Raw genomic sequence first — 24,180 nt, forward strand, 5'->3', positions numbered from 1 at the left:
CTCAAATATAGAAAGGTTAGGAGAGTATATTTGGTCATTTAACTTGGTAAAATTACTTTTAGATAATGAAGAAACTATTAAAAGATGTTAAAATAATGGGAAACTGGAGTTCCCTTGACAGCATCGTAAGGTAAATGACACTTTTTTCCAGAACTGTCTTTATTCTTTGACCTTTCTCACCCCATCGCCTAAATAGAATAATCTCACTCACGTCCGCCATTGTTTATTTTCATTCACGGCCACGATGTTTTCATTCTCTAAACATACAGTTTCTTTTGTTTGAAGCAATTATCCTTCATTTGTGAAGACTTTTCCTGGTGACTATTACAATTTTCACTGCTATGTTGTTGTTTTCACAAGATGTAGACAGTTTAATACTGGAATGTTGAGTTGCCTTCTGTGTAGGCAATGCATGTCTGTTCACATTACTGTTGATCAGCAGCACACATGACGTCTTTGTTTCAAGTTTGGGTTTTTACGCTCCCATATATGCATATGTATATATGCAAATGGGAGGTATTCGTATAATGTGGCAAAATGGCGTCTGTGTGTATGTAAGTATGTATGTATGTCTGTTAGTCCGTCCACATCAAAAACTCCTAAACCGTAGCACCTACTGTCTTAGTATTTGGTGTACAGGTGCACCTAGGGGTGGAGATGTGAATTTGTTCAAATGAACATGTCAGTGCCAAAAATATGCAAATGAGGGGGAAAAAAGGAAAAATCCTGCAAATGGCTAAAACTGGGTAAGCATTGGTCAGTTTTGGTTTAAACTTGGTATGCGGATTTCTTTAGGTATTTTAAATTATGTGTGCAAAAATTGGGATGAAATTTGCATGTTTGTATTTTTAGGGTATTTTTTCTGTTTTCAGTCAAAAAATCTTGTTCTCTGAAATCGCTCGTCTGATTGCTATGAAACTTAATATTCATGTTCCTCAGAATGACCTCAGTCATGCTTGTACAAATTGTATTGATATTGTCATATTTGTAGTTTTTGGGGCAATTTTCCCAATTTTTGATAAACATTTTTTTAATCCAAAAACTGCTGATTTGATAGCTTTGATACATGCATTTGGTATACAGCTATCTAAGATTAATCTCAATATAATGTATTGAGGGTATGTTGAGACTGGCAATTTTTTTTTTAATTTTGGGCCAATTTTTGCCTTTTTTGGTCAAAAAATTTTTCTCCTAAAACTTCTGATCTGGTAGCTTTGATATCTAGTGTACAGGTTCCAGGGTGCATGTTAATTAGATAATTTAAAATTAGGATGAAATCTGCAATTTTGTATTTTGGGGGCAATTTTTCTCATTTTTGGTCAATAAATTTGTTTCTCAAAATTTACCAGTCTGATTGCTTTGATATTTAGTAAATCGGTCCTTCGGGTTTTTGTTTATAAGATGAAATTAAGTTGAAATCCGGAATTTTGAATTTTTGGGGCAACTTTGCTAAACTTTCAGTTTTACTGGGATATCTTTCATTTTGTATTTTTAAGATTTTTTTTGGTAATTTTATACCTACTGGAACTAAGAGTATATAATTTGGTGATTTAGTAAGCACTTGATATGGTAAACTGTATTTGGTGTTGAAATGCGGTAAAAAAATCCTGGCAGATTTTGAAAAAATTCCAAACAAATGCCAATAAAAAATTCAGCCAGAGAAGGTTTGACAAAAAGAAAAGATTGGAGAGTGGGGAAAAAAGACCGTACAATGGATCGGATAAAAAAGATAATGTACCTCATCGATCTTCCAGACACCATCCCTTATCAAATGGTCCACCCTGATGTATTTTTGTGCACAATTAACCATGCAGTGTATTTTAGTTTAAGATGTCAAGTTAGGTAAGGATTTGAAAGGAATAGTCAAGTTCACCACAGTTTAACTTTATCTCTTGTGTCATCATCCTTGTGTAATTGGTTAAGTTTGTAAGTTGTTCCAGATGTGGATGCACCAGCTGTTCTGGAAGAAAACAATGTTACTTTTCCCTGTAGGGTTTCTGAGTTGATGATTGTATGTTGAAATTTCTCCATGTATCTGGTGTATGGGCAACGTGTAAACATTGGTTGCATGTTATGTATTTCAGTCTATGTCAAATATTGTAAATGAAAAATCAGAGGTAGAAAAGGAAAAGAAACTAATCAAATTGCTGTAACAAAGTCACTCTCAGTGCCTGTATAGGCCCATACTTAACTTTTTATCATTACATTCAGCTGTTTGTTATATCTTTATCACTCTCCATGGGCCAAGGCACACTTGGGGTCAATGTCATCACTCTGTGCCAGTCTGTGTATGTCAGTCTGTCTGTATATGTATGTCCATGTTTCATACAATTGTTGACTTGTTTTGATAACTATATGGGAGCGAACAGTGATGTTGTCACTATTTTTTTACAACGCTGAAATTTCACCAAAATGTCACTTCTTTATTCAGAGGTTGTACATTGACAATTTCTTTGGATGTGTAAGTCGATTTTGAAAGTGATAGAGAGATAGATTGGTGTTGAAAAAATCATGCAAGAAATTAGCATAAACAAGTCATCGTTGATGACACAGTCCCCACTTGTTAATGGGTACTTTGATTATATGTCCTCAGAGAGGATAGAGTCCTCTTATTAATTAGGTTTGTGATAAAAATACTTTGATACAGATGGCCAAGAATGAGTTCCATGGTGATGAAAACATAAAACCAATGTAGGCAACCATCCTAAAGTTCATAAAATGAGTCAACTAGGAATTAATCAACAGGATGTTGCAAAACATTTTTGCATACAATCCTAACACTTAACATATTATCACTAGTACCATATTTCGTAAAGTTTGATGCAGTATTTACAACATTATGAGATCAACATCTGTATCAAGTTTCATCAAATTTGACGTTGTATTAATTTGTGGCTATATCACTCTAATTAGGAGAGTTCATTACTTATGCAATTACAAATTAATTAAAATGACACTGATAAATGTCTTTTTCAATGTTAAAGCAATGTGAGCTTAACATCTGTACAAAGTTTCATGAATTTGATGCAGTATTTCTTGACATATCAGCCTACTTACGAAACTTCAATAATTGACATGTTACTGCTACATGACGTGAATCACATTGACGAGCATATGTATGAAATAGGTCGATGTCCTTGTACCAACTTTGAATGATACTGGTGGAAATATGTCTGAGTTATGGCTCTGTACATTAGAAAATTGTAACAAAATCACCGCTATGCAGCGATATTTGATCTTACTGTTAAAAAATCAACACGTATATGTATGACATAAGTCAATGTTCATGTACCAACTTTGGATAAGATCAGTTGAGACTTGCCAGAGTTATGGCTCTCGACATGAAACAACCATAACAAAATTGTTACCATGTGGCCATATTGGACCATCTCGTGAAACCAATCCACATATTACATATCTATAAATAAATCAATGTCCTTGTACCAACTTTGAATAAATTCGCTTGATACATGTCTAGGTTATGGTTCCGGACATGAAAAAATCAGAAAAAAAAATGGCCACACTGTGGCCATATTGGATTGTATCACAAAACAAATCAGTTTGAATAAAATTAGTGAATAAAATCAGTTGAGACGTGCCCAAGTTTTGGCTAAGGACATGAAAAAATTGTAATAAAATGGCTGCCATGCAGCCATATTGGATCATATCATGAAACAAATTGACCTACATATGTATGACATAGGTTAATGTCCTTGTACCAACTTTGAATAAAATTGGTTGAGATATGCCTGAGTATTATGGTTCTGTACATGAAAAAATCGTAACAAAATGGCCGCACGGCAGCCATATTGGATCGTATCACATAACAAATTGACATGCATATGTATGACATTAGTAAATGTCCTTGTACCAACTTTGAATAAATTCACTTGATACGTGTCTGAATATTATGGCTCTGTACATGAAATAATCATAATAAAATGGTCGCCTAGCCATATTGGATAGTATCACAAAACAAATCGACTTGCATCTGTATGACATTGGTCAATGTCCTTGTACCAACTTTGAATAAAATCGATTGAAACATGTCTGAGTTACGGGTTTGTACATGAAAAAATCGTAGCAAAATGGCCGCATGGCAGCCATATTGGATCTTTTAACAAATCAAATTGACGTGCATATCTACCGGTATGACATTGGTCAATGTCCTTGTACCAACTTTGAATAAAATCGGTTGAGATATGCTTGAGTTATGGCTCTGTACATGAAAATATTGTAATACCAGATATGAACTGAATTGCCTCGCGTGCACATTTTGTAAAGTACTTCTTGGGGTATTGGCTTTTATGACATTACATTGTTTTTATTCCCGAAATTAATCCAATCTATCTAAATTTGACATTATCCCCACTGTATTACGCAATGAAAAAAAAGAAAAGAAACCATTTGAAAAATTATGATCCAACAATATCTGTCGATGCAAGTGCAAATGGCTGAGCAGGCTCTTAACTGGCAGAGGTCGCGTTTGCGTATAAATTCTGCATATTTCACATATAATTGCCATGTAGAACGAGTTGACCTACTTCACAGTATCTCAATGCGCCCAAAAACGATACAATCATCTGTGCCGCGCCGTGGTAGCAGCAAAATGAGTTCAAAATAACCCATGGGAACCTGCTCACCACGCCACGCAACTCATGTACAGCTGACTATGGTGCACTTGTCAGGCGATGGTCGATGATTCTGGTTATTGCCTATATTGTCAAGTTCAATGCCTAATTTACGGAAACACGACTCTGTCTAGTGTATTCGAAGCTCTGCGTACAGGTTGTGCACACGGCCTCTACCAGTGCTGTCCTGTGGACAGTGTGGTACAAGCCGTCGGCCTACCACCGTACCGCCGGGAAACGCAGACCTATTGTACGCAGGAGCATGGCAGGAGCTAGCCTACTGCTCCTGATTTAACATCAATGCCAACATGGAAATCTCATGAAAAATTTGTCATTGTTGGTTCTGTAGCTAATACAATCTTGAAAAGCAACTTAAAAGACACAGACTGTCAATACGTCGCCATAATATTATGCTGATCTCAGCGGAACCATGCCGGAATATAAATTCGCTGACACACACACAAGATTGAAAAGTGTCACTCTACATCTCATTCTCAGAGAAAAATGCATTGATCAAATATTATGACGCTAACCTTCGATAATCTAGCTTTTGGTTCGCTATGTCCAGAGTAACCCACACGATTCTAAAGTCAAACGTCGACACGACGACATCAACAGTCAAAACTCAAGATTAGCGATCAGCGCGGCCGAGTGACTGAATTCAGAAATCACTTTGTGTAAAATGTTTTAGTATAGCGCCCTCAAACATACTTATTTAGCCTCCGATAGACTTATACAGGCCACAAATTTTCTTTACTCATAACTTGATAAATTCGCAAAGCACAACCACCAAAAACTAATCAGTTCTTGCAAATTTGAAGAACAAATTGTGTGCGAAATGTGATCGGAATCTGCCAAGCCGTTTTTGAGATATCGTGCTAACAGACAGACAGACACACACACACCAGAAACGCCTAAACCATAACCTCGCTGCGCGCATGCGCACGCGAGTTAAAAATGGCCGCCAGGCACCATATCGGATCGTATCACAAAACAATCAATGTGCATATCTATGACATTGCTCAATGTCCTTTTACCAACTTTGAATAAATTCACTTGATACATGTCTGAGTATTATGGCTCTGTACATGAAAAAATTGTAATAAAATGGCCGCCTGGCGGCCATATTGGATTGTATTACAAAACGAATGGACGTGCATATCTATGACATTGGTCAATGTCCTTGTACCAACTTTGAATAAAATTGGTTGCAACATGTCTGAGTTATGGCTCTGTACATGAAAAAATCGTAATAAAATGGCCGCCAGGCAGCCATATCGGATCGTATCACAAAACAAATCGATGTGCATATCTATGACATTGCTCAATGTCCTTTTACCAACTTTGAATAAATTCACTTGATACATGTCTGAGTATTATGGCTCTGTACATGAAAAAATTGTAATAAAATGGCCGCCTGGTGGCCATATTGGATTGTATTACAAAACGAATGGACGTGCATATCTATGACATTGGTCAATGTCCTTGTACCAACTTTGAATAAAATCGGTTGCAACATGTCTGAGTTATGGCTCTGTACATGAAAAAATCGTAATAAAATGGCCGCCTGGCGGCCATATTGGATTGTATCACAAAACAAATCAACGTGCATCTGTATGACATATGAAGTAACCCTCCCTGCATCTCCTGCATCTCTGAGATATCTACGTGAACGGACGCACGCACGCACGCACGGACGCACGCAGGCAGGGACATGATCAAACCTATAAGTCCCCCCGGACAGTGTCCGTGGGGACTAATTAAGCATCCATGGAGTATAAGCCCCTCCCCTAGTTTTACCGCCGTTTAGTGTTGCTGAACTGGGGGCTTATAATCGGACGAGTACGGTACTCCTTGAAAGTCTCCTGGAAAGTCCTGGAAGTTGTAATTTAAAAACTTCACACACTTTGAAAGTTTAAGTTTCATGGGGATATGGTTGAGCTAGATGAGCAGGTTTGGTACCAACTGAACAGAGATGATTTAAAGATTTTACTCAAAGTAAGTCAACTTCTTGTTGCTTTTTAAACAGGATTGGCCATGGTTTTCAAGGTGTCATGAAAAGATGGGGCATGAAAGGACAGCCAGCATCACATGGTGCTACAAAAACACACAGGAAGATTGGTGCCGTAGGAAGCTCTGCGGTAAGTACAGGAACCATTCAGAATAAAACTTGTATTGCCGACTGTAAAAACCCTATCAATTCGAACAGAAAAATAATTACGATTTGAAATCATCGAATTAATAGGAAATTAAAACTGCAGAAATAATTCAGTGGTCGAATTATTTGAAATGACGATGACGATAATGAAATTTACCCGAGACATGTTTGCTATGTGGAGACTGCTTCAAAACATAGACTGTGACATTTTGTTAGGTCGACAAATCCATCTATGCTGTACATTACAAAAAAAACTTGAACGCACGTAGGTGTCACATCAAAATCAAAGTGGCCGCGATTACAGAGGGAGCAATCTGTGACACTTTGCCACCGGCGGCTCAATGGACGACGTGTAACTTGACATCGTGTGCTGGCCCTTGGAAATAAATGTATATTGTAATTCCGTGACAGGCAATGAGATAGTCTAAGGGCGTTTGATGGATAAAAATTTTGTAAAAATAATCAAACATGACATCACCGATCGTAAGAAACGTGCTGTTTAAGAAAATATTTTTAGTACCTTATTAATTATGCACATATCTAATTTTGAGCGAGCCAATAGAGCTTGAGGTCTTATTTTTGGTATATAGGGATAACTTAGCAATACAATTTTTTTGACAAAATATCACGTGACCTTGGTGATCTTTGACCTGAAATATACATATTTGTCCATTACTAAGTAACCACAAGTGCTACACCCTTCATGTATGGTCATTCTCGCGAGCCAGAGCAATAATTTCCGCTTTGCTGACCTACGCAAAAATCAAGCTCTGGCAGATTACGCCGGGAAACTGCGGAAGTATGAATGGGGGTTAATTAATTATTCATGAGAACATATCATCAGAATTAGCCAATCACGAATCCGTTTTACAAAGTTATGTCGGGTCGTAAGCTCCTCATTGTCTGTGTGTACACAATTGAGCTTTCAGGGCCTGAGATCCTCTGGTTCCGTTGCATCTCTTCCGATATATGTTGCATTAAATCCGACAGCTTTCAAAATTTGACAGTTTTTCTGTCATGATCGAGAGCAACGGCGACACCATGTGAATACTATGGCTTCGGTATGTACACAGACTACGGCCAGCAACAAACCTGGCCCGGTCCCACTGCAAGGTCGTCCCCGTACACTCAGTGTGACTATTTTCGGACGATCTCAGTTCGGACATTTAAAGACATGCTGTTCGTTGTACTCACTTCGCTCCGTATTGATAGCATTTTACAAGTCATGATACCGCATATTAAGTCAGGTGACGCTGCTGTCCCGTTTTGAATAGTTAGTTTTTTCGGTAGAAGCTATTTCGGGCGCTATAAAACTTCGCGAAGTTAACACACCGTACAATACAACGAGGTGTTGAAAGCAACACACAGAGACAGCCAATGTCTGATGTAAGCACCATACACGTCGAAATGTAGTTGCATCATCCATGGATTGAACGTAACTAATTTATCACAAAATTTTTACGAACAGTTTTCTAAACACATCAAAATTGAAAATCGAGGGTTTGAAGTTTCAAAATATCAATATTTAGCCCCTATAATCACATTCCAAATACGACGTCCGATTACTGCGATAGCAGTCCGATTACTACGCACTCACTATGGAGTCAACAATTTGGCAACTTTGACCCCCTAAATACCACTTCCGTCCTGTTAATAGTTTTAGGATAAACACAATAAAGTTTTGAAGGGTATGGTAATAAGATTTCATACTGCTGCTCGTCATTTGTGAAACGGCTTTGGGCGAAATTCACAATACCCTGTCTGAAAATTGTCACCAGGTCATACTGAGCGAGTGTACGCATATACGTGGTCGCACCCAGGTGAACTGCAAACCCATGGAACAAACTAAACCTCTCTTGGTTTGATTCCATTGTTAGCGTAACTTTTGTGATGAATTAATGAAATATAATTGGACTTTGAACAACTATGCAATTTTCCGAGATCTGTGATTTCGGCAGTGTTGAGACGATCGGGAGCCTAGCGTACATTTGTGATTTGTATCGCGGAGCACCAGCTCGAATGAAAGGGCCCAATATACCATTCATACGTTTCTAGCTCCATGTATACCCACAGCACGATAAGAAAGCTTTCAGTGTGGACCTAAATGAAGAGATTGATACATAAACGTTTATACATAAATTGTGGTAAAGTAAATTTATGATCAATAGTTTTGACCAACAAGTTTTACACAGCGGTGTTGTTCTACGCCTGGGTCGGACACTGTGCACAGCGAGGCGTGGGGCCAGCTGCTCCAGTTATGCGATACCCTTCGATATAACGCTCGTGCAAAGAAACCCATCTTTTCCTCGTAAAATAATTATCAATGGCGTCTTTTTGGTGTGAATAGAGCAGTTGAGTCCAAAAACATTAAACATTTACACATTGCGCGCTCTTCGTCGACAGTGAACGCTGTGTGGTGGTGAGCACCAAGATCAGCCCAAGTCGTTGTGTATTGCTCATTACAATAATTTATGCGCATTTATGAGACCTACGTTCTGATTGGCTCTGTTCAGCCAGCGCTGGAAACCAGCGATAGATCCACGAATCTCTGCGTAATCAACCACGGTCTCTTTATGGGTAGCGCTGAGCTGTTGCCGTAAAGAGGCGCATGGTTTAAGACGATGTGTATGGTATCATGGGACACCTTATGACGTCACATACTGTACCTCATTAATTATGCACATATCTAACTCTTGGCAAGCCAATAGAGCTGGATTTCTGATTTTTGGTATATAGGGATAACTTTAGGATAGAAGATTTTTGACAAAATGTCATGTGACCTCGATGACCTTTACCTAAAATATACGTTTATGTCAATAAATAAGTAACCACAAGTGCTATGTTCTTTATATTTAGTAGGATAGGAGACCTTATGACAACACACGCTTTACCTCATTAATTATGCACACATCTAATTCTGGGCAAGCGAATAAAGCTGGAGGTCTGATTTTTGGCATATAGGAATTAATTAGCAATACAATTTTTTTCTTCAAAATGTCACGTTACCTAGATGACCTTTGACCTTGATTATACATATATATGCATAACTCAGAAACCACAAGTTCTATACCCTCGAATTTTGATAGGATATTAGACCTTAAGATGTCACATCTTGTACCTCATTTATTATGCGCATATGTATTTCATGGCTGGCCAATACAGCTAGAGGTCTGATCTTTATTTCTGATTTAGAACCATAACTTAGACATGCCTCATGTGTTTCAAATTGGGAACAACGACATAGACCTATGTGCCCATAGATCTCAACATACACACTCCAGTGATACTTCTTAATGACCACATTTCCCTGCCCCATCAAGACTAATACTCCTATTACAAGTGGGGACTATGTCATTGTCAATGACTTGTTAACAGAAGACTATGACGACCATTTTACTGAAGTACAGTCTAACTTACCAAAGTTGGGAACGTCTTAAGATTTACTTCAACCAGTGTTCTGCCGAGGCGCAGCCTTGCGCCATTGCCGCAAAAATAAAATTGAAGACCCCAAAAAATCAATCATCGGGTCCGCAAGGCGCAGCGCGCCATCAGTCCCACTAAACTTTTGGTAAAAATATACACTTATTAACGTGCTATACGCGAAAGGCCAAACGCGGAAGTAGACATTCCATGCTGCTCATGCATGCATGCTCCTCGAAACGTGATTTTTTATTTGCATAATCGTGAACTAGGTTTTCATTGGCTAGATTGGAGTCAGCCAGTCAGCGTCTCTGTTAAATTCAATGCCTCACACTGCTCTCTGGAAAGGAAAATGGCTTCCATGAATAAATCAAAACGCCGAGGCAGAACATTTAGTTTCTTGGACCAATTCCGCCCCTAAAAAGGCAAATCCAACAACCGGACGAGTGAAGACAATACGATCGAACATGACATTGTGTCTCAGCCGTTTACATCATCGGAAACTGAAAACCAATGCACGACGCTGCCATCCACATCGGAAACGCATCAGTCAGAAACAGAGCAGTCTCAAAACATTGAGCAGCCATGCATCGGAAACTCAGCCTTCATTGAGGCATGTTCGACGTCTTCATGGAAAATGGTTACGTGATTTAAGCTGGCTCCACTACGATGCTGAAAACAACCAAATGACTTGCAAAGTATGCATAAAGCATAATAATAAACAAAATACGATGACCTGAGACAACATGAATTTCCGAACGAGTACACTTACTTGCCATGTAGACTGTAGGTAGGACCATAAAACCGCAGCACTCATGGAATCTGCGAGTTCGAACTTCGAAACAACAACACGGGTATGGCTAGTAATAAAGTGTATAATTGTCTTGTGAATGACCCCCTTTTTTCAACAACGACCCACTTTTTGAGCTTCCTTGGGCCCTCAGACCCCACTGATGCAAAAGCTTGGCAGAACACTGCTTCAACCCACACTTTTGGATTTGTTCTACTCTTAGTATAAGATTAGTTAAAGGTCTGGTGAAATGGTCCCGTTCTTGTGACTGAATATCTTCCAGGGGGGCAATATTATTACACTCGCAACAGAATTGCAACCTAAAAGTACGCGCGAGTGTTAATTTTTTTGATATTTCTATGCATGGTTTTTATTAGCTCACATTTGGTTTTACCAATGTGAGTTTATCGTATAGGCTGAAGTCAATGGCGTCTGTATGTATGTGTGTATGTATGTATGTATGTATGTATGTATGTAAGTACAGTATGTCCGTCAACATCAAAAACACGCAAACCGCTGCACGTTTCAGCTTGGTATTTGGTGTGTGGATGCATCCTGGGCTATAGATGGGATTTTGTTCAAATGAAGTCTGCATTGCCAAAATTATGCAAATGAGCTTACAAAATGTGAAAATGGTTAAGAATTAATAACTCAAGAACCGGTTTTTTGATTGCTTTGAAAATTTGTGTGCAAGTACCTTAGTTTAACCTTATACAGTTTTATGAATATTGTGAAGATATCCTTAATTTTGTATTTTTGCTGAATTTTTTTGTGATTTTTCTCATTTTCAGTAAAACTTCTTCTTCTCTGAAACCGCCGGCCCAATCGCTCTCAAATTTGGGTTGTCTCTTTGCAAGGGTGTTACTCTTCTGATTTATTGAAATTATGACAAAGTTGGGAAATTTACTATTTTTGTGCAATTTTGTCATTTTTGGTCAAAAAATCTTAGACAGTGTTTCCTTTTTAAAACTCCTGGACAGACAGCTTTCATATTTCGTACACAGACGTACAGAGATGACAATAGTTAGATATGTGGAAATTGTCCTGAAATATAAAAAATGGTATTTTTAAGACAATATTGTCATTTTTGGTCAAGAAAACTTTATCTCAACATTACTTGTTTGATAGCTTTGTAATTTGGTATAAAGTCCCTTGTTTGATAGCTTTGTAATTTGATATAAAGTCCCGAAAGATGTCATTAGATAAATTTTCTGCTCAAAGTGTTGGGAAACCCCAAAATTTGTATATTTTAGGTACTTTTCTCAGTTTGTGACCTTAAATGACCTATACTAACCCAGGATATGTTGTGAGACAATTTTGAAGGCTGTGAACATAATTGTGTCATATTTGATACCAATTTGTAGGAAAATTTGATCCAGAAAACAAAGCTGAGGTAATTTTTTCATTTTGGACCAATTTTTGCAACTTTTCTATGTAAGACATACAAAACTGATGAGAAATTTGGATCCAGGATAATTCCAAATGTTGTAATCACCACCCACAGTGGAAGGCATTTCACTATCTGTAACTAACTTAAGTGCTGTTTACATTAGAATGATAACACTCATGGCATTAATTAAAAATCTCCAAGGTTGTAAATGTACTTCCTGTCATTTGGTCTTATGTAATACCAAGGGGTGGAACATTTGATATGCAGGAGGGGGTAGGGTTTAGAAGATCAATGATGTAGCATTACTTTTTTACCAGATCCCTTGTGCATTTTTTGCCCACTCCCACGTTTTCTTTTTATCAAGCCTTCTCTGTTTTTTGTTGTTGACATTTGCTTATGTATTTAGGATCTGCTTCTCCCATTGCTATAGAAGTTGATATGCATGTTCCTAAAGATGACCTCCAGTACCTAAGTTGGACACCTTATTTGCTTTTGTCATTCTTGTTTTTCCTGGTTTAAATATTTCTCGAATGGACCAATTCAAACCGAATGTGAGCACATAGTGTCCTTGACGGTATTTATTGAGTCATTTTGTGATACCCAGGTCACGCCCTCAGCAGAAGGTTGGCCTACTGTGACGTCACAGATGAGTTCATTTACATCGAATAGCAGTCCTGCGCCGCCTTATCTCTGCCCAATATCCACTAACAAAACAGAGTGCGATCAGTGCAACCCACCTGTGTTCACGCTGCCCATTTGCCATGTTCGCCAATGCCAATTGAAATCCGAAGTGGCGAAAAAAATCGCTATTCGCCACAGTGGCGAAACTGATTTTTGTCTAAAAAATATGGCAAAATAAAGAAAAAAACGTGTTTTTTGTCTTTTGTTGATCTGCGCTTCTGTCTCAGCGATTCGCAAAAAAACTGTATCTACTTCCGTTTTATTGCGTTCTTTCCGTCGTGCGTATTTGCAATCAAGCCACGTCTCGCGAGAGATTTGACGTCATTTGGTCTAGTGTGCAGCATGCATAAATGACTCTCGCGAGAATTGAAACTTAGACACACGCAATGGAGCCCAAATGATAAATTTGACGTCATTTTGTCTAGTGTACAGCAGGCATAGGAACGCTTGCTCGCGAGAATTGAAACTTTTGCTATACATAGCAGACATACGCATTTTAATCGCGGCCAAAACGTTCGGTGTTGCAGTTGATTTGCATTGCGGTCTAGATGTTCCGTGTTGTGCATTTTAATCGCGGTCTTTAAACGTTCCATGTTGCGGTTGATTAATATCGTGGGCCTCATGGTCCAGTATTCCCCGTTGTTCTTCATTTTAATCGCCGTCCCATGCAACAACGCGTTCTGTGTTGCTGCCGATTTGTATCATGGAGGTAGAAATCTACCTTGATGATTTGTATCGCAATCTCTACATTCCGTGTTGTTATTCATTTTAATGGTGGTCCCAACCAGCATGTCCCAATGTTCAGTGTTGCTGTTCATACAGCTGATTTGCATCGCGGTCCCAACCTTCCGTGTCGTTGTGCATTTTAATCACGGTCCCATTTACGTTTTTTGTTACTGTCGATTTGCATTGCGTTCCCGACGTTCCATGTTGTAGACCAGTGCAAACTATAAAACAAACAAAACAAACTCTAACGACCCATTATACTCTTCTTACCTCTCCGTAGTTGAATTTTACATGTAACACGGATGAACAGCCCGCATGTACAGTACATATGTTGGTACTGAGGAATGCTGTTCAGCGGAATGCCAACCCCTGGTCACAAATTAGTTTATGGCACTAGTATGATACTTATAAGTGACTTTGTATGCACATTATTATGTACCCCATGGAGCAGTCATGCAGCCAAATCAAGTATCAAGTTTGAGGTGAATTACTGAAGTGCTTTGGTAATTACCGATCAAAGTCTCAATATCATCAGTGAAGTTGCTGGGTAATTAGCAAGTTTGGTGTCCAGATAAGTCGTAAAACAACAGTAATGGCAGCCCCAACGTTCAGTGTTGCTGTGAAGTTGATTTGCATCGCAGTCTCAACCTTCTGTGTTGTAGTGCATTTTAATTGCAAGCCCATTTACGTTCCATGTTGCTGTCGATTTGCATCGCTATCCAGAATCTTAATTTTCAGCGTTAAAATACAGACAAGTGGATACAGGGTTGATATGTTGATAATTTATTCTTGTGCATGCAACCGACAAAGTCTTGCCATAGTGAAGGAGGACAAACCAATACGTCATTGTTATTCGTACTGATATGGGAGCCTTCAAAATGGCGGTGTCACGAGAGTTGTCTGGAAGTAAAATTTAGCGACTTACCAGCAATTACATGGCCCGGTGCAGTTTTTGTGTTTCAAGAACCCAGTCGATCGATTTAGTACCACGCATGCGACAACACAGAGAAGTTTGAATCCCCAAGGTTGCCAACAACGTTTTATTTTACGGATTTTATTTAAATTATTTTCCCAATACTTTCGTACCTTTAGAGTAATGTGTACAAGACAGCCGAGCGGCCACAGCCGTGTTCTGGGCGCTGCTCACAGTATGTCTCAAAAGCTGTCCGCATGATTTCTGTTTGCACAGTTGTTAATAAAATGCAAGTTTCACCATTCAATTACAGACAAGTGATTTTAAAATTCGTCGTGCGCCTATGGCTCAGTGGGCCACATATGCGTCCATAGGCAGAAGTGGGGGACGAAGCAAGGGCAACTTGGTGAGCAGCCCAGTGGACTTTTGTCAAGTACAAAAATTTATGATGATACACATAATTACTACGTTGTTTTGGCGACCTGTCATGACCCCATAACAAAGATCGATTGTTTATCTGATTCATTATTTCATCGCTCAAACTCTGAAATAATTGTTGCAGTTTACAAAAAAAATTAGTGCAACGGGATTTTTTAAATACTATTGGATTGAAATAATAGATTACGTCGACTTAGACTGAACCAGCTTTGTAACTGAGGTTTGATGAGTGACTTTTACGGCGTCGGATCGTGCATGGATCATGTAAGCACGTGGTAGTGATTTGAAATAAAAATTGATATGCATGTTCCCAAAGACGACCTCCAGTACCTAAGTTGTAGACCTTATTTGCTTTTGTCATTCTTGTTTTTCTGGTTTAAATATTTCTTGAATGGACCAATTCAAATCGAATGTGAGCACACTGTCCTTGACAGTATTTTTTTGAAAATAGGGCTACTTCCTCTCTCCTTTGAAGATTTTGAAACTGTGCGAAATGTATGTAATAGAGGGACCAAACAAATACCAATGCATCTTAAATGGCATTTGAAAAACTGACCCACAAAACTTACCGCAAGTGGTCAAATTCAACTTAAAGTGTATTGTAGGACAAAGCAACCATTTAAAGAAGTAAGAAATAAGCTCATAGCATTTATGAATTCTATTTTTTATAGGGCTGGAAGTGCTTTAGTGTAGGTTGTTTTGTCAAAAGGTGTCCTTCTATCTGCATAAAATTATCTGTCAGCACTTACATACCATTATTGTGTTCAAACCCAGTGACTGAGATTTTTAGTGGGTTCAACCCACCATGCACGTAAGGTTGAGGCCACCTTATTTATTTGAATAATGAAACAGCCAAGTGTATTGAGATTCAAGACAAAATAGTGGCTTCTAATGCTTCTCAGACAAGAGCAATTACAAATTAGACACGGTATATTCAAGGTACCCTCTGGAGAAAGGGTTTTGTTGTTAACTAATACTGAAAATATCAGTTGTCAACAAATATACCTGACAGAAAAAGGAATACCAATGATACAAGTGTTTTCTTCCTCTTCAGAGTGACCAGTGGAAATTCAAAATTATGCCAGTTTCAACAAAAAAAAAGTGGTAGAAATAAATCTGAACATCTAATAATCCTCATCTTTTGAAGTTCTCAACAAGTTTTGATCTCTCAAGTGTTGTTTTGCTAATTTGGCAATTCTGTCCGACAAATTAAATTTAGACAGCTGAAACTACTTCAAAAAATGTCTAGATGTGTTATTTACAGAGTAAATGTTGTTATCTTCTGCCTGAATACTCTGAGGAAACAATGTTTGTACAACAACTCTTTATGTAATTTTATGATATGACTGAGCAGAAGCTTACTTTTATCTTTATTTTCAGAGACCAGCAAGAGTGAGGAAAGGCAAACGTATGCCAGGACAAACAGGCAACCGACTTCGCTATGTCAAAAACCTGAAGGTAGTAAACCAGTGATTTTACTATTAACCCTTAAAACGCCATGTCCTTATATATCCGTACACGGCCTGAGGTTCGCTAAGGCAAAGTTTGGAACTTGATTTCCCACGTATAAGAGGTCACCTGACAAATAAATCCATTCCCTGCCCTTTGAACCCACTTCAGGTCCATATAAGGGCTAAAATAATGACATCATCTGATGTAGTACGGCAATTTCCAGTAATTTGAGCGACCTTTCGAGGAAATCGGGTCGACTATTTTTACCGTGAATATCTAATCGGATCTGGTCGCTGACTTGGTAACAGGTCAACTCGACCCTGGTCAACTCGACCCTGGTCAACTCGACCCCGTACCCAAGACAACTCGACCCCGAACCCAAGACTGCTCGACCCCGAACCAAAGTCAACTGGACCTGATATATAACTTGCCCTATCAGTTTAAGTATTTACCTGGCACTGGTCAGTTTCACTTGAAGTTGACGTTTTGGACGTGATGCCGGAACGTGATGTGAACGCGAATCAAAAACTTGCATTCATCTTCGTTTTCGAACACATCCATTTCGCCTATTAATACAATGTGCCCAGCCGCCCTTGTAAACTTACGCAAAGCCTACTTTTCTCTCTCTATGCGAAGGAAGCGTTCGTATCAGCCACCATTGTTATTCTCATTCAACCCATGTAGTGATTGATGAGCACACGGGCGAAAACCAGCCTTGCTAACAAAAGAACATCGCCATGTTGCACTCTGTAATTAACATTATTTCTAACCACCACTCAGCTATGTACAATATATGATTATTATTTTCTGTAGACAAAATAATTTTCTTTTTTTCTCTTCAGAATTTTTACATATTTCACAATTTTTCACAGAACGTCTACTTTCGAAGTTCGATATCGCGCGATGCACAGCCATGTCATGCAGAGCTTCATGTGCATGATTGTACAAACAAATCTGATAAGGGGAATTTTTCACCAACGCTTATTTTGCGTTCCGACTTGAAAATCACGGTTACCTCATTATCTTTTTCTCTCTTTCCGACAGGATCCATTTCAGTCTGAATGTTTGAAATACGTGATTGTGTGGTGATTTACATTCAACATTAGAGAATTGAGCACCTTTTGTAACGTTCTTCCTAATTTTCATCTGACCACGGTAACTGAGCAATAGCAAATGAATGAAATGTGTCACTCACACTCACTTGTTGTTCGATACATGGTGGTGGCATGGCTGCTGTAGCATTCGATGCATTGATCTCATCCATGATAGTACCTACCTGTTGTCCTCATGATCTAGCAATGTGACCACTGTAATGGATACTTTTTTAATGTATTTCAAAGAAACGGTTTGCACAGTGTGCCTTAACTGTAAAAGTAATGGTATATCTCTTTTTGGAGGATGTAGCGGCCCTGAAAAGGGCCATTTTGTATGTGTACGATGCTGTACAGACAGTCTTGTTTTAGCCACGGTCCGAGGACCTGTGGTCTGCCACGAACCTGTGATGATACTGAGAAGAATGAAGAGTGGCGTCCGAACTTGTGGGATGGTTCAAATATATGGAATTTTGATTGAATTTTTGCACTGATAGCGAATTATTGGTACAAATCAATTGCCTGAAAATGCAGCCGAAATTACGGAACTGTTGATGTGAAATTTAAACACTCAGATTATAACAATTTAGACAATTGTACGGAATTACGAAACTTTTGACGATAAATTTAGACAATTAGATTATAAAAATCTCTACCAGGGTATAACAATTTATTTGCAATGTCGCCAAATAACGTAATTGAAAATGCAACCGAAATTACAAAAACCATGGACCCGAAATTATATATATTATAATCTCTACCGGTATATAACAATTTTTTGGTACCTTCGCCAAATCAAGTGCCTGAAAATGCAGCCGAAATTAAGGAACTGTTGATGTGACATTTAGACAGTCAGATTATAACAATTTAGGCAATTTTAAGGAATTACGAAACTTTTGACGATAAATTTAGACTAGTGGAATATAACAATCTCTATCAGGATTTAACAATTTATTGGTACTTTCGCCAAATAAAGTGCCTGAAAATGCAACTGAAATAACTAAAATGTTCGCGTGAAATTTAGTAGTTTTGTTTGTTTGCCGAAATGACTGACAAATATTCAAAATAAATGAGTTGACCCCACAACCACCTCCATTACCTTTCAGACGTCACGTAATCTGGCTTCGAAGCAAGCAGGAACAGTAGTACAGAGGCTTATCAAAGGTTGGACTGAGATTGACCGCCTACATTGACACCTTAATTGCGCTATCTTTTTCGGCAATTTTTAGCATAGATTACAATTAAACAATCGCTTTCTTTAAGGGAGCGTTACCGCCTTTATTGACACATCTACCATTGTCATCCCACCGTCTTTATCACAGGTTGACATTGACACCATAATTGCGCTACCTTTTTCGGCATTTTCGACAAGGTGACCGCCTTCATGAACACAAGGATAGTGTTACCCCTTTACTTTACCGATGTTTAGGAGAAAATGACTGCCTTCAACGACACGGTCGACCGTTGCAAATAGGGTAAACCATTTTACGCGCTTGGAAGTTGGAAGGACCATAAATAAACCAAGCGCCTTTATTCACAAACCATCGACACACAACACTTATTAATCAAATCTCTGTTTTCGTAAGATGATATTTCTTAGAAGTGGACTGTCACCAGTGTTTTTGAAAACTATTCATGAAATGCAATTGACATCGTAAAAGTAAATTAAACAAAATCCCCAGGCTTGTAAATTTATTTGCACGGCTTATATTGGTTAGGTTGGCGTGACAAGGTCCTAGCTAGCTGAGCTGTGGAAACGCAGCGGGGAGAGGGGGACCGTGCGTCTATGTGGGTCATCAAAAGGTCAACCCCGCCACGGGCAGCGGACTCCAACTTCGTTATATGCTAATAAGAACGACATGTGTTTGGACGTGGATAAAGAGAGGTCCGGTCAGAGTGAAAATCAGCCGAAATATGTAAAACGAACAAGCGATTTTGATAACAAAAAGTATATAAGGAATGAGCAATAATCTGAGTTCAGGCAGGTATATATCAGTTTATTGAATTACGCTCACTTTTGTTTATTTTGCCGTTCAAAGTTGGGTCGTCGTAATTGACCCATTTTCGCTACGAGGCGGCCCGGGCCGAAGCTATCCGTGATAACCCGCGTAGACACACGCTACCTCGCCACAGACAGCTGCGTTTCAACAGCTAGTATAGGACGGGGTCCCTGCCCTAGGAAAAAATCTTAGCAAATGAAGTTGGTTATGTTCGTGATGGGCAGAAGAATACTGATTTTCCTACTCGGATAAACTTGTTATATATTTATGGCAGAGCCACCCATTTGGATCGGTGCTCATGCTATACTGAAAATGACTTCAGCCTTCTGCATTTCCATGCTCAGAGAGTGTGGGAGGCCCGTTTCTTTCTTTCTACCTCCATGATCTGTGATGGGGCGCACATAAAATGGTTCATTACCAACATCAAAGTGGGCGCAGCGTTTTAGCGCAGCATTGAACAGGGACCTTCAGATCTGCCGCCAAATCATTTCAAAGTGTCAAGAGGTGTAAGCTTGGCTTAGGTGTTGATGTTCAGCGCAGAACGTTATGAAGAGTGTTAATGATATGACGTCATGCAGCCTCACACGCTACATACTACTATCACTAGTGCGCAGGCAGCGGGCAATGCAATGACCACTTGCGCAGTCGTACGTTTCCAACGTTCACCTTGACTCATTCTATACACAACACACATCATTTCATGCTGTAAATGAATATTTTTTTATTCAAAGCCTTTGTATTTCGCGACACACCAACCATGAAGTTTACAAAAAAAATTGCGTAGTGACGCCCTCAGACCGCTGTAGAAGCATAAAAGTGACATTGTCAATTGCAGGATTTTATTGTAAATCTTGACCCAAACCGCCCTTGAACTATTTACTTTCAGCGCACAGGCTAATAGACTGAAATGAACGTTAAATAGTGAAGCTTATTTCTGTCCAAAAATATGCTCGAGGGAGCTGGCGAGGCCCGGCAATATATCGAGCTGAATATATCAGCCGTTATTCTAATCATTGTCATGAATATTCATATCGAGGGCTTCAGCGTAATCTATTTTTAGTATGCCAAAAAAGCCAGGACTATTGTTCTTATGTAAATTTACGAAAAAAATTGTTACTTTTTTCTTTCTTGACCCATTTTCTGTGTGAGTGCAGCAGGTATTTTTTTAAAGTATCGTTCGTGTTGCATGCGAATAAAATGCAATGTCGATATGAACGTAATGCGTATTTATTGTAGGATACTGTGTGCCTGTACGGAATCCCAACTTATAAAAATGCTCTGTCTCGGGCGCAGAATTTCCGACGTTCGATCTCTCAGACGTCCGTTTTCTGCATTTGGCGCTTAGAATGATGAAAATACCCAAGTAAGACAACAAATACACGCAAGTTGATATGATATAATAGCAATAACCCCCTTCGCAGTCGGGTATACACTCGATTTTGGTACAATTCGCTCCATATAGCACTCGCCTATCGGCTCGTGCTATATGTCGCGCATTGTACCAAAATTTCGTGTATACCCTCCTGCGGCGCGGGGTTATTGCTTAATTATAGCCATTTTTATTACACCTCACGTATTATCCAGGTACTGTGATTGGCTAAGCCTCACTCACGTGATATAGAACAAAAAGTGATAGAACATGGCTTAGGTGATATAGCCCTGTCGCGTGCGCTGATATAGCCCTATCGCGTGCAGTGATATAGCCCGCTACCACGTTCTGGAATACCGCGCGTCCTTTCTGCGCGTACCACACCATCGCGTACATTTTATTGGAATATTCTGTAAAGCAATGGCTTTTGAAACGGTACAAGAAATTAACTGGACCTGAAGTAGAGGAGATTTAGTACATTAAACGAGAAAAGCTTTAACAACACTGTCTTTGTTTTTATAGACGTTAATTTAAGTTGACCTTCAACTTCATGTAGCATTACAATCGAGCAACAAATAGAACGCTTCACTGTGGTGAGTCTCGATCGACACTTGACTGCAAAGTTTAGAAAACAACAGTGTTTGTTCCGTGTAATAAAATTAATAACACACGGTAGCACGGGCAAGATCACGATTTGTTGCCTGCCCTCGGGCTGGTGCTCATGATGGTAATATTGATGATGCCCGAGCCGAAGGCAAGGGTATCATCAATATCACCGTCATGACCATCCCTTGGGCGGGCAACAAATCGTGCCCTTGCTGGCATGTGTTATTATTTAAATAACGCATGTGATATGTAATGCCATAGTTCAAACACATGGAGATTTACAATGGACAATAAGTAATTGGTTAAGTTATTGGCTGAAATATTTTCAAGAAGTGTCTCTATAAGAACCCCACATTCAGTTCATATAAGCCTTGTCCTAGGACATATATAATGGATACTTATGTGATTCCTATAAAGCCTATGCATGTATCCCTGTAATCATTGTATGGGATTCCCATTTAAGATTCCAACATAATTCTTTTGTTATCAACCTTGTCTATTGTATAGGAGAGCATGTTCTAAAATGCTAGTCCTATAGGAAGACAAAACAAAGGCCTTTAGGACACCCTATCAAAAGTCTTTTAGGACAGCATGCCATATAAGATGCCCTACATAGGAAAAGCCTGTCCCACAGGAATCTTCTAGCAGTCTAAAGCTACATGTCGCTTGTTAGAAAGTACAACTTGGTCTATATGAAAAAAGATATCTTCTGAAATGGTTTCACCAGAATGAAAGCTGATGTGTTAAAGATGCATAGTTTAAAAAACACACACAATGCCAGAGTCAGATTGTTGCCTCCTAAAAAATTGTTAGAAACACTCTCTACTCATACTCTAGTCCATTCATATTCAAAGTTTCGTAGCACTTTGTAGAAATTGTCCTCTTGCCATCTTCTTCAATGGCAACCATTCCGAGGGACTCAGAACAAGAAATAAGCAAAGTTCAAACATCACATTGAAATGATGTTTTGGTTTTTTAGCTCATATTTGGTATGTATATAAATACCAAAAAAAGCTTATATGGTGAGTTGGTGGCGTCTGTATGTCTGTATGTGGGTATGTATGTGCAGATGTATGTCCGTCACACGCAAAGGCTCCCATAGCACCAAAGCTACCATCTCAGTATTTGGTGTACAGGTAGATGCAGGGTTTGAGATGTGACGTTGTTCAAATGAACATATCAGTGTCAAAAATATGCAAATGAGGTAAGAAAAAGGGGAAATCCTGCAAATGTGCAGGAGTGGTGGCAGAAACTGAAACGGCCCACACATCTCAGTAAGAGGGTTTTGACCTTTAACCTATTTATGTACAGGGTACCTATGATGTGTGCGAGTGGTGGCAGTAACTGAAACAGCTTATTAGTCATTTCCTGTCATTGTTTATGAACTGTGACATAGTCTGACCTGCTCAAACCATGGATGCCTATTTTTGTACATCCATGGTTGAAACATTCTCTGCTATGCATGTTGCTAAAGTTGACCTCCAGTACCTAAAGTTTCAGACCTTATTTACTTTTGTCATTCTTGTTTTTCTGGTTTAAAAATTTCTTGTTTTTGTGGTTGTACTGTGCAGAAATCATTGTCATAACATCAACGTAGAATTTTCCTGCACTGAACAGATAGAAACAACACTTATTGTTGATCTTTGGTGTGTACTAATTTTGATCAAATTTGAGCAACACCGTATAATTGCGGTATTTTTTGCAATAATTTAATCAATGATTGATTCAATCCCTGACAAGGTAGAATGAATACAATAGTTAGAATTGCATGCTTAGAAACCCTGTGTTTTCTTCATTTTAAGTACCTTCTTTCACTTCCTTCAGACTCTTTTTCTATATCAATTCTTGTCAACAGTAATATAATGTCTAAAATTATTTGCATCTATAGATCTGGAGAGTAAATACAAGATACAATATACTGTACGTACAGGGATCAGTACCCGGACACCATACATCTTTCGTAGTTGTGAAAGATTCAACAATATCGAAGCCAGAAAACCCACCATTTCCAACTTATCTACCAAGTATTGAGGAAGAACTTCCAGAAGATATGTTTTCTGAAGATGCTTTTCAGTTTGACTGTGATAGTATAAGCTGTGAGGAGGATGTTGAGCTCTAGAAGAAATGAAGGACAGAAATGTTCAGAGTAGCTATTAATTTACGTGATGATTTCTTCATACGGTGAAGTTTTCCATTGTATGTTTTGCATGAGTTACGTTTTTAGCTCAAGTTCAATATAATTACTGAATGTAATTTTCACTGAGAGTGTGTTGTACAAAATATTTTATTTCCGAAGAATGACTTTATAGACCGTTTTAAGGTTCCAAGACAAGAAATGTGACCTTTTTAAACTAACAATTCTCTAACGGTTAATAAACTCAGAACCCCCGTAAAGTATACATTTTCTGAAAGCCTACATATATGGGAACATTTTGGTAACCACAGTGTCACCATTGTTTACATAACTATCACGTGACAAGATAATTTGCATAACCTTTCAAAAGTCGGTTTTCCC

At 38.7% G+C, this 24,180-nt stretch overlaps 1 protein-coding gene across 3 annotated transcripts in view; it reads left to right on the forward strand.

Annotated features, from left to right (window-relative positions):
* The window catches only part of LOC139148635 (large ribosomal subunit protein uL3m-like), a 70,655-nt gene that overhangs the window by 45,755 nt on the left and 720 nt on the right, over nucleotides 1-24,180 (forward strand). The window contains exons 6-8 of one of the 3 annotated variants that reach the window (XM_070720127.1): nucleotides 6,661-6,772; nucleotides 16,528-16,605; nucleotides 23,554-23,985. In XM_070720127.1, the coding sequence (XP_070576228.1) occupies nucleotides 6,661-6,772; nucleotides 16,528-16,605; nucleotides 23,554-23,784 (421 nt within the window). In that variant the 3' untranslated portion in view covers nucleotides 23,785-23,985. Of the gene's footprint in view, nucleotides 1-6,660; nucleotides 6,773-16,527; nucleotides 16,606-18,796; nucleotides 18,899-23,553; nucleotides 23,986-24,180 lie in introns of those variants that run through there. The other 2 variants (XM_070720129.1, XM_070720128.1) reach the window with 2 other exon arrangements.

This window comes from Ptychodera flava, chromosome 13 (genome assembly GCF_041260155.1).
Source record: "Ptychodera flava strain L36383 chromosome 13, AS_Pfla_20210202, whole genome shotgun sequence".
Lineage (NCBI taxonomy): Eukaryota > Metazoa > Hemichordata > Enteropneusta > Ptychoderidae > Ptychodera > Ptychodera flava.